Consider the following 11,997-nt stretch of genomic DNA (forward strand, 5'->3'; position numbering starts at 1 on the left):
AGATGAGACGTAGGAGTGTTGTTCAGGCTTTACCCAGGTTCCACTTCAGGGGAAATTGGGTCACCTTTGTTTTGAAGAAGCCTCTGAAAGAGTGATGATTTTATAAGATCAGATTAGCAGTGCCTTGGTAAATTGCCAGTCTCCTTATAAACCCTTGATGTGGGAATGATGCCTGCATCAAAGATTGCAGTTGTAATCTTTAGCTGTGTTGCCTGATGGTCGTCTTTTTTTTTTTTTTGTTCACCTGTTGTGATCTTTCTCCCTAGGCGCCATTAGCATTGATCTAAATAGAGGACAAACATTAATTGCGTACTAATGATCCGCTCGCTCATGCTCCTCTGCTTTTTGGCTCGCTGTGTCCAGTAATGATGTGGTATAAAGAGTTTTAACACCTCAGCCACTAAAAAGATGGAGAGGGAGACAGTGGGGGCGTAGAATGGGACACGAGTCTGTCAGCAGTTTAAATCCTCAGATCCTGTATTCAGAGCCATGTTGCTATGAAACAAGGGCTGCTCTGCCATTAGACTGTCTTCTATTGTTTCTTAATCGTTGGGATAATTTGCGTGTGCTGGTTTTAAGTTCTGTTATATCTCTGTAGTGAGACTGGGTTTGTGTGCATGCAGCAATAAATCAAAGCTGCTTGTGTTTACATGCACACCTAGCATCACAGAGGATCAGAGTTGTCTATATGAACTGTGATGCGATATACAAATTGGTGAAGTCAGGCTGACATGGTGTTTAGACACGTGTTGCTTTCTTCACTGACACATGCACCCGTTACAATTTTAGACTGCAGCAGATGTTTTCTGGCATCTGAGTTGCGGCATGGCTACAACAGGTGAATGGGATACCATGGCAAATATAGAGACTGTACTTCAACTGCTTAGAGGTTAGCGGGTCAGCAGTCAGTGTTTTTCCATTTGTGTGTGCTTTTTACATTTGCATGTAAATTATTTAGTGAACAAAACTTTATTTGTAATTGGGGAATAAAACGAGAGAGGCAGCGGTCTGCAACTATTTTATTTAAATCAGTATCACAAAGTAGTGGTCTTTTGCGTGGAGCTGAATATGCAATAAAGACTTTTGCAAATAGCTCAACCTGATTGCTGGTGTATGATAAATCCTTAACCAAACCTGATGTTTATAAGCTTTAGGATAATTAATCCTGGATAAATGGTAGTGTTGCATCAGGAAGGTCATCCTGTGTGAAATCTTTGCCGAATCAAAGGTGCAAATCCATCTTCTGTTGCGACCCTTTAAACCAGGGGTGTCCAATCCCAGTCCTCGAGAGCTACCGTCCTGCAGGTTTTAGATGCATCCTTGTTTTGACACACCTGAATCAAATGAATGGCTTGTTATCAGGCCTTTGCCAAACTTGATGGCATGCTGAAGAGGTAATCAAACCATTAGGGATGCATCTAAAAACTGTAGGACAGTAGCTCTCGAGGACTAGGATTGGGCACCCCTGCTTTAAACATTAAGGGAACACATGAATGTCCCACACAGGTTATTGGAGTGTATTAAAAATGGTACGTTTGATTCACGCGACAATGTCGAAACTTTAAAACTCTGGGTTGACAAAGTGTTTGCTATTCAGCATCCTAAATTATAAATGTGGAAACCTTGTATGCCTCTGGTTTAACAATAATCAAAGATTAGTACTCTTTAAGAAAGTGTTTTTTTTCTGTGAACACATAACTGCTATATATTTCAGAGACATGCTTATAAATCTGCTTTTTATATGATTGGATCATTTTAAAAGAAATAATAAATATGCCGTGTGTGGGCACTGGCATACAGCCGTCAGCATATTACAGGTGTAGTCTGGTGTGAATGGAGCTACAATAGAGGATTGTCCTTTATTAAATTGGTGGGCCTATTTATTATGTGAATGTAGCTGCTGGAACAGCTTCTGTAATATGTCTTGGCTGAATGAGACGCATAATTTTCCAACCTCTGTACTGCTGAAATCCAACATCAGTTATTTTTATGAGGAGTGTCAGAAAGACCTGAGAACTATGCTGGGAGGATTACACATGACTCTAACTGTACTCTGTATTGATAACAGTATGGTCTCTTATAGGCTTAGAAAATCTATGTGTTATTTCCCAACAGGTCATCATCAACAGCACAATCACACCCAACATGACGTTCACCAAGACATCACAGAAGTTTGGCCAGTGGGCCGACAGCAGGGCCAACACCGTGTTTGGATTGGGCTTCGCTTCAGAGCAGCAGCTCACAAAGGTGAGAGGTTTTTGTAGCAGATCCTTCATAAAGCTGATGGATGGCTCATTTCCCCTTTCGTTGATTCTCTTTGCTGGTTTAAAGTAAAATCCAGAATCAATTTAAAATGTTGTATAGTTAACCTGCTGAGCCCTTATTCTAATGGTCAGCCTCTCTGCCATTATGATCAGGGGCTCTTAACTGTTTTCAAGAGGGGATCATGCTTTGGAGGTTGAAGGGCTTAAACTGAATCTGTGTGGTGTTTTTTTTTTTTTTTTTTTTTTTTTTGTTTTTTTTTAAATGGTTAGCTTTTCTTTATTGTTATTGTAGTTGTTGATGTATTATTATCATCATTATTATTATTATTATTATTAGTAGTAGTAGTAGTAGAATCTGTGGTAAAATCAAAGTGTGGAAAAGTGCAGCTTTGTTATCAGTTAAAATTGGTAGAGAACTGGAACGATCAGATATATATTTAAGGGTATCGCGGATCCTCACCATCCTTAGATAATGTTTAAAAATGAACCTCGCCTTGCCACTAATAACCACAGCTTCCTGACATCTCTTCTTGTACTTTCAGTTTGCTGAGAAGTTCCAGGAGGTAAAAGAACAGGCTAAGCTAGCAAGGGACAAATCTCAAGAGAAGGTGGAGACGTTGAGTAATCACTCCCAGGTAAATAATATCTCTGTGCCGTCTGAAAGTCTGATTCATTTCATCTCCTTGGCTTTCCACCCGTTTCATCTACAGTCAGTGTGTTGGCTTCCAGAAAGCTTACAGGGCCACAGAGAAAATGAGAAATGATTTCACAAACACCAAATGATACACTTTCTGTGTTTAGAAATGGCTTCTGGCATAATTATGTATGTAAATATGTTCAAATATTAATGGATCTCGTGTTTAAATATTACAACGGAATCGTGGAGTAGTGTGAGCCATCATGAATAAGAGGTCAAAGATCGTCCTTACTACCTTGCAGGCACAACAGTAACTTAGAGGATAAGGAAGCTATAAACAGTGACAGTAAATTTGCTCAGATCTACATAAATGATAATGATAGTTAGTGGTTCATGCCACAGTCACCCACAACTAACATGCCTGCTTTCTACTCGCTCTGGCTCCAGGTGCTAAGGATCAGCCCTGAAGCACACAAAGCTTCTGGCCCATATGACATGATAGATACTGGCAAGCATTTACCCTCAACCCTTGGCTGTCATAGCTGACGTCTTCAGGGTGTTTTGCCAAAAGAAGCCTAGGGCCCTTTTTGAGTGAGAGCAGGATTTCTGAGATAGATTTCTGTCTTTTAACCCATGAGACCTCCTTAAAACCTGCTTTGAAACAAAAGTTTCCCTCAATTTCTCAGTCGGAATCTGGTCGTGATACACCCTCAACCAACCAAGCATCCAGCATTAATGGGACAGATGATGAGAAAATCTCTCACGTCGGTCCGGAGGCTGCTCTCCTACAGAGTGAGAATGAACGTCTCAAGAGTGCAGTAGAGCAGAGGTAAGATTTTTATTTCATCAACTTAATGTGAAATCATATGTGATTAAATCCTGTTTCAAATCTACTAAATATCAGTCTCAAGATTCACATCCCGGGCTGCATCAAAGTGCTCATATTTAAATTTGTATTCACCAAATGAAAACACATTTTCCAACAATTTTCTTTTTTCAGTTTTTAAAAAAAGAATAAAAATGGAAAAATCGAATTGGAAACAGCTGGTTCAAACAAGAACTTTCGTACTGTGTGATGATGCAAACCAACTAAAACACATACTTTATAACTGATTTTACTTCTCTGCAACTGTTTCATCACAACCAAATAAATAAGAAGTAATAAAAATTCACACACTGCTTGGCCTGCAGCTGAAGCTGCTGCTGCTGATGCAAGTGCTGTATAAACTTTTCCTGTGGCATCAAACAGAAACCACACAGGTGTTTGAAATCTGGCTGTTTGAATGTAAAATAAGCAGATTGGACACACTTCAGTGAGACAGGTACTGCATAATTATGGCATGACACTCGTCCAATCGAACAGCTTGCTCAATATTTATTATATTATGCATATACACTACTATATTACAAGCATGCAAGTGTGTAAACCCAATGCAGATCATATCAGCTCTTGATCACACTCATGCATATTAAACTGTGCTCGTATGTTCTCTCTCTTTATTTTATTGCTGTTACTTAAAGCAGTAATGACTCCAAAAGGGCTCAGAAAGCATATAATCTAAAGAGTGATGCTCCTCCACTCCACCGTTTGGTTATTTGGCCTTTATAATCCAGATGTAGAGTGTACAAATTGGTAATTGCATGAAATGCCAGATGTGATTCCAGATGGGATTAAAATGACCCCGGGCCCCGGGCCATCAGAGTCAATTAAAACCACAGTGAGGAAATTGGGGGAAAAAATAATAATAAAATAAAATCCCATATCATGTTGGATTTATTTGATCCAGATGTGCGGGTGGAGTGGAGGGGATTGCAAATTTTTACTGGCAGCAACAGACCCCTAAAAAAGTAAGAACTACATTAACATTTGCATGAGTGGTGTGGATAACAATTCATTTTACAGATCTTGTAGTTCTCATTAATTTCCCTAGAAAGAAACTGACAAAGTTGAAAAAGTCACTGCAAGTTGGTACTAATTACACAGAGGCCACTGCAGCCTTTCCTGCTTAACCTGCCTAACCAGCTGAACTATAGCGGTGCCGTTCTTGGCATATATGTTTGCTTTGTAACAAATGTTTGTACTTGTGCTAAATTGTTAAGATGAAACTATAAAATAATTATAAAAAATTAAAGTAAATGCATGCCCGGGGATTATTATTTTCAGACTTGTTTTGTTTCTTTTTAATGTTTTTTTTTTTTTCCTTACTTCCTTTTTTTTTTTCCCAAAGCACCGGCTGAAAACAACAACCACACTGCATAAATGTCACTCTACAGTGCTCCCTTTGTATATTAAAGAATCTGAGGTTATCTTGACCAGTTCACTTATTAAAATTCCTTTGGTAAACTAATAAAGTCCAAATTTTGATTGCAGAGCCCTTTTCAGGAATTATCCTAATAAACAAACCTACAAAATCAAAAAGTCATAATTGAGAATTTAATACAACACTGATATGAAACAGTTGCTGAAGGAAGCGCTCCACTTCATATAAGGGCATCTAAATATCTCCAGCTTCTGGATGTAAAATTGTCTCTCTGTGGACATTTTCCCATGCATTCACAGAACTGTTGGATTTTGTTTTTGTTGGAGAGTGTCACAGCAGTGAAACAGCAGAGGACTGCAGAATGCTGCGATGCCAGTCTGTCCACATTTGATGATAGAGCAAAACACTTCAACCCAGCCATGCATAAGGAAGTGGGGACAGTGATGCATACTAAATATACATCACATATCTCCCCGTCCTTATTGATAAGATAGGAATACACTCGCTGTGATATGAAAGGATAACAAATCACATGCTGGTGCCACAGTTTGTTGGATTTTGGGGGGAATTTTATCCACTTCTAGCTTAAATTTTCGTTTCTTTTTTATTGTGGTCTAAACATCTCTCAACAGCGTAATGTGCAGCAATACTAATTAAGTAGATGTGTCTGGAAGGAGTTTGTAGAAATATGTTCCGCGTTGGCACTCACAAGCTTTTCAAAACGGAGTGGTTGAAATAAAATTTTACTTCCACTAATAACTCTCCGGCTGGATCTCTTTCTGTCGCTCCTGTCTGACAGCAACACCAACGCCAAGAAGTGGGAAACAGAGCTTCAGACTTTAAGAGAAAATAATGCCAGGCTGGTGGATGCACTGCAGGAGTCTTCAGCTAATGTAGAGAGCTGGAAGAAACAGCTTAGTGCCTGCAAGGAGGAGAGTGACACGCTCAGAAACAAGGTAATACACTCATGCACTCCTACGGGGAAGTTGAACAATGTAGACTAGCCCATTGATCGAGGAAAAAGTGACAGGTTTGATAAACCGTTTCCGCTGCTTTAAAAGAAGAAAACTCTATCACAAACTGCACACACAGAGTTCTCTGCCACGGGTTTGGTCAAAATCTGTACAGAGCAAAACACTGTAGGTACTGTACATTTCATTAGCTTCTGTGTTGCCTGCAGTCTCAGTCTGCTAAAAATAGAATCATTTTAGTTTCATAATCAACGTGGGCTGTTTCTGCAGCTGGGCTGGTGTGGTACCAGTGTTATTCTCTAACCCTTTCTTTTTTAATTGTTGGTATCAGTTTTGAAATTGCCATTATACTCTACAACAAATCCAGGCTTCCGCTTAACAAGGAGGAATATGTTAAAAAAAAATCTGATTAGCTTAAAAAAAATGCCTAATTTTTCTTTTAACTTTTTTCCCCCATTCTGCGTTTTAGATTGCTGAACTAGAAGCCCAATGCAATGAAGCCAATCAGGAGAGGCAGAAAAACGCCCAGCTGACTGTGAGGGTAAAGGAGCTGGAGGCTGAGCTACAGGACAAGGAGCAGGTGAGACGTGCATCACAATGGTCGGTCTGCAGAGCTGCAATGGAGAGTTTGTTTTACAAACTAGTTCTAGTGCCTTTTATTTCCCCGAGGAAGTGATTAGGCCTCAATAGGAAATGTTAGATTCTGCTTTGGGTTTTGTGTGGATTGATATTTTTTTTTTTATTATTTTTTTCTTCAATTTTAATCCCAGACAGCTCTTTATATTGCCCCTTTGTCTCAATTTGATTGATCAAACAGTTTTGGGGTTTTTTTGTACTGTTAAAAAAATTAAAAATTAATCCACTCTAGTCAAACCTGAAAGAAACCACCTTGTGTCTCCTACATTAATCATCCGTAATCCAAACTAGCCGACTGTCAGCTCAGCACGGCCTAATGGCGCTGTTCTTTCTAATGAGGATGAACTCTGTGCGACCACGCGGCATTTTAACCTTTGCTTATTGCTGGTTAGATGCCGTTTTCTGACCGCAGACAAATTAGAACTGACTTCTGCCAATCTAAGAGTCTTGCTGCTCTTTTCAGCAGCGACTGCGTCTCCCTGTCGACGCCAAGAAAGGGAGACGCAATCAGCCACGTGTGAAAACCATAAGTAGGATATGTATGCATTTTTGTATACTTCTGGTTTGGGGTCATCTGTGCATCTGTCTCATATAGTGCAATGCCCTCTCTTTCAATTCAGTGGCAATAACAGCTTTACTGTGTCCCATTCAGATCGCCTGAGGTAAAGAGTGTCTGGGATATTCTAGTTTACCACATGGCGGCCAGAGTATTAATAGAACGTATAAATCATTCCTTCGAAGGCGGTATATATTTTACACAACAAGAGGAAGGGAAGTAGTTCAAAGAGCTGGAGCTGAATTTGAAAGATGATGAGCAAAGAATGGCATCCTTTGGGAGCTCGGCTTTGCCTTTCTTGTGTATCCTCCATAACGCTGTGAACACCGACGATGGGGTCTGCAGAGAAAGTCTCCTTGTGTGCACAACATTGCTGCCGCAGGCGGCCCACAGAGGCTCACCTGCACAGTGACTCACCCCCTCCCTGTCTAGAAATCCACATCCTCATCGCCTCAAACTTAAAAGTGTGCCTATGAATTATTAAGAGTTGACTGCTGTGACCCCTGTGCTGGCCAGCGGTGAACTAACAGAACAAAGCCGCTGCAGGTAACTACAAAGACTCAAGCAATTATTACTTGGCGAAGATGTGCTCGAAGCGGTAACAGATGCCATGAAGCCGCATAGTGTTTTGCTTAAAGCAGGGAGGAGGTTTTCAGAGCAGTAACTGAGATGTTTACCTGAGAAGGACACGGAGGCGTGATCACAAGGCTGTCTCTTGATCTTGATGTCCTTTTTGCCTTCTTTGTACCACTTCGACCTTTTTTCATTTTTCGTAGTTGGCTTATTTACAAAGGATGGTGCACCTTAATTAACACTGACATAAAATCATGACTGTAATTATGTTCCAGGGTTTGTGCTGGGCATCACACTTTTTTTTTTTCTTCTTTTTTTGGCAAGCAGTTAATTACTGGCTTAAATGTCCTGTTTTATCTGGGTGCTGTTCTTGTCAGTCTATCTACATACTTTTATACAAAAAAGCAATTAAGAATGATTTATTTTAAATTTCAAAGGTCCTTCAGCTAAATAACTTAGATTGTTCCTAAGACCCTGACTGACATCGGAATCGCTGGATTTTACATTTTTTTATTATTAACATTATTCCCAGGAGCTGGAGAACTTGAGGAAGCAGGCAGAGATAATCCCTCAGCTCATGTCGGAGTGTGAGAGCATCACTTCAAAACTGCAGGTACGTTCAAAAGCACCCGGCACAAGCCCTAGTTTTTACCCCCCCCCCCCAGGTGTGATTTACTGCAGAGTACAGAGACCAGGCTGAGAGCTGTCTAGACCTAACACACACGTGAGGACACGATGGCTATCACAGCGAGCTAACACTCGGGCTCTGAGGCGTAAGCAGCGCTTTCAGATGGAGGTAGACAATAAGAGTTGCTATTCATCATTCTGCCTGAGGGCTGGTGACACAACATTCCTATCACGTGTCTCACTAACGCACATTGTTGTCGTTACTGTATCTAATAATAAAGGTCCGTCCCCAGTACAACGCAGAGAGGATTATTGCCTCTTTGAAAAGGGTTCTTTTTTTTTCCCCTCTTCAGTGGAACAGAGATATGTCTCTGTCACAGCTTATTAGTTTCCTGCTGGTGCAGATTTGATCTGTTTCAGCTATAAAAACAGCTGAAGTAGTTTGAGAGCTCTGCTCAAAGCTTTAATGATCAGCTCTTATAACAGTCCTGTAGGTGTGTGGGTTGTGCCTGTGAGAAGCCTCACGTCTTCTTTGTAACAAAGGGCACCTGTTCTTCAAAGCTGACTCCTCGCTGAATAATATCAGACTTTCTGTAGAACTAGAAGAGCCAGGCTCTTTGGATCACCGTGTGTCCTGTTAGTGCCAAGTCTGACATGAGCTGCATTGATACTGACGCTCATGTCGCCCTGTGCTGACTGACTCAGATCGAGATTTTTATCGTCCAAGCTGTCAGTGCATGTGCTGCCATTTCAATCTGGGCATGGAGTGATGAATAAAACCAACAGTGGCATGCCTGAAGTTCTTGTGCTTTACAACGCTCGACGGCATGGTTTGTCTCTGCAGCAGCCAGCTGGGTGAAAGACAGCAAAAATGGCTCAAGCCGGAGTTTATCTAACCAGTTATCCAAACTGAGAAGAGGCATAGACGAAGGGGTTTCTCCAATACCTTTTGTCCATCTATGGAGCCTAAAGCTGAATCTGACTCCATTTAGACAGAAATGCTGTAAAAAATTATCTTTGCTGGTGCAGAGTTGATGCTTTTAAAAAAAAAAAAAAAAAAAAAAAAAAGTCTACCTATTCTACCCCTGTGTTTGTGGTTACGGCTGCCCTCTATTTAAAGATGACAGCCCTCATGGAGATCAGGTTTCAGGAGTCAGCTGGAACATAGTCATGCAGGCGCAACACCCTTTTAGCACTCCTATTTTAAATCCCCCCCTTCATTGCTCTCTTCAGCATTATTAACATGTCACTCGTGTTGCCTGTTAGTCTGAAAGATTCACTTTCATGTCCCATTCACACATGCAAACACGTTTCTTTCACATAAATATGTTTTCCCATCGCTTTGTCCCAACCTACAGCAAGTGGATCTCTCTCTTTGTGTAACTGTACCTGCACATGCAACATGGGAAGGCTTTTGTTCGTTACTGCAAGTGAAAAAGCTCTTGCTCGTTTCGGCTCAAACACACACAACAAACCAGCTGTGCTGATACATCAAATGTTAACGTTAATATTTTCCCAACATCTTTCCACAGGCTGCAGAGACAAGAAACAAGGAGCTGGAGGGGAGAATAGAGGGTCTTCAGCTGGACATAGACGACAGCCGACAAAAGCAAGGAAACATGAAGATCGAGCTGAAGAAGTTGATGGATGTTCTAGATGGGAAGCTAGATGAGCTGCAAGAGTTCAGGCAGGGGCTCTCTAAGCTGGGTGCTGATAACTGAGGAAAAGTAGCACTGAGCTAAAAGGGTCGGAGGTCAGGTACGAAGGATTCACTACAGGGCAGAAACTGTGTGGCACCTATTCCCCCAAGGTGACGTCCACACAGACACAATTCAGCTTTGGCTTCTAATAAACACTACCTTGTGAGAAAGAGATGTTTTTGAGAGAGGGAGAGAGAGACTGGCAGACTAAAAGGAGGGAGGAAGGCCAGTGCACTCCACCAAATGGCTCGATTTCATGTGCTGGCATTGCAAAACTAAATCAAGAGTCACACTTTGAGCTTACTTAACCGTTTCTGTGGGGGAAAAACAGGTTTAAAAAGCCGGTGGTGGGTTCTTAGATTCTGTCCATCTGTCTTTCTTCTGTTTTGTTTTTTTTCCTGAAGGCAGCACTTCTGCACAAGGAAGTCTGAGCTTAGAGTAGAGGAGGGGACTTAAAGGGCTAAAATAAACAACAGAGACAATGCTGCTCAGCATCACTCAAGTAATAATTGGTGTTAATCTTTGTGTCCCGCTCGAGAATTAAAGATGAAATCTTTGTACAGGCTGTCCTCGCTGTTGCCTCTCTTCTATCTCAGGTGTGTTCGAAGACAGTTTGTACTTATTAGATTATATGCACATATGTGACAAATGGCCGTGACACAAAGTGCCTCCAGGTGAGCTTAAACCTACCTGGTGAGGAGAACTGGCCAATCGATGACCATCACCATAATAACAACTTTTCTTTTTTCTTTTTTTTTGTTGAGGAATCCTGAAGATACATTAAAATTCTTGCTAATAAACTGAGATGAAAAAGGAGACAAGCATGCACACCCCGAGGATGTTAATGAGATGAGAAACGTAAATGATGAAAGCCACGTTTAAAAATAAATAAATAAGAAAAAATACAAATAAGAGCCCTCGGCTGACTTTATCAACTCTCTTTTATGTAAACACTTTTTTGATTAAATTAAAGAAGGAAAACACTTCTCCCGGGAGCTTTCCTTCCAGAACATCCAGAATAATATTGGGAACCCCGTATAGCCATGAGTGTAGTATTTAAAGGACTTTGTGTGTGCGCGCAGTAGTATTGCTCATTTGCAGAACAAAGATGTCTCCAAGGCTCTCGATGTGCTTCCTACACACTTGGTTTTTGTTATGGTGGTGGTTATTTTTGGGTGAGGGGACTCGGTGCTGCTCGATGGGTGGATGATGTGAAAGTGTACTTCACTTTAGATGGCATGGGGCTTTTCACTAAAAACTTGTCAAAATTTTGTTTTGTTTTGTTTTTTGCAAGGGGAGAGGGATGTTTTATGCATTTATTTATTTTTGGTGCCTCTCTACAACGACCATTTCTAGAACGTAAGAAGTAAATCAACCTTAACCTAATGTCTCCACGGGTGTACGATAACATATTAAAGAAGTCAGGAGGTTTTCAGGATGGTGCCACAGCTGCTTCTAGGAAGTCCATCTTGAAACTTGCTCCATTTGAAATCAAAGGCACATGTTGTAGTGACATATTTACTCTGTAATACTAAGTCTTTATTTTTCATCACTGTTTCAATCTTGTCTTAAAGTTGAGATATCCAATGAAGGGATTTTTTTCTCTTGCTTTTTTCTCTTTCTGTTTTGCCCTCCTGTTTGTAACTCACCTGAATCTGGATAACACGATGTATGATCCTTCCTTTTGAACCGATGCCTCTTGTGCACTTTTGTGATTCCTGTTCAATATTGTACAATAGAACTGACAATTGGTAAAATTTAGTTTAATTACA

At 40.7% G+C, this 11,997-nt stretch overlaps 1 protein-coding gene across 2 annotated transcripts in view; it reads left to right on the forward strand.

Annotated features, from left to right (window-relative positions):
* Positions 1–11,997, forward strand: part of homer2 (homer scaffold protein 2) — a 31,881-nt gene extending 19,884 nt beyond the window's left edge. For both annotated transcript variants that reach the window (XM_084929116.1, XM_084929032.1), the window contains exons 3-9: positions 2,116–2,247; positions 2,807–2,899; positions 3,588–3,730; positions 5,962–6,118; positions 6,603–6,713; positions 8,431–8,511; positions 10,058–11,997. In XM_084929116.1, coding sequence (XP_084785242.1) covers positions 2,116–2,247; positions 2,807–2,899; positions 3,588–3,730; positions 5,962–6,118; positions 6,603–6,713; positions 8,431–8,511; positions 10,058–10,246 — 906 coding nt within the window. In that variant the 3' untranslated portion in view covers positions 10,247–11,997. The remainder of the gene's footprint in view (positions 1–2,115; positions 2,248–2,806; positions 2,900–3,587; positions 3,731–5,961; positions 6,119–6,602; positions 6,714–8,430; positions 8,512–10,057) is intronic.

The sequence above is a fragment of the Perissodus microlepis genome, chromosome 1 (genome assembly GCF_051167445.1).
Source record: "Perissodus microlepis isolate ML-2025 ecotype Zambia chromosome 1, ASM5116744v1, whole genome shotgun sequence".
In the NCBI taxonomy this organism is placed as follows: domain Eukaryota; kingdom Metazoa; phylum Chordata; class Actinopteri; order Cichliformes; family Cichlidae; genus Perissodus; species Perissodus microlepis.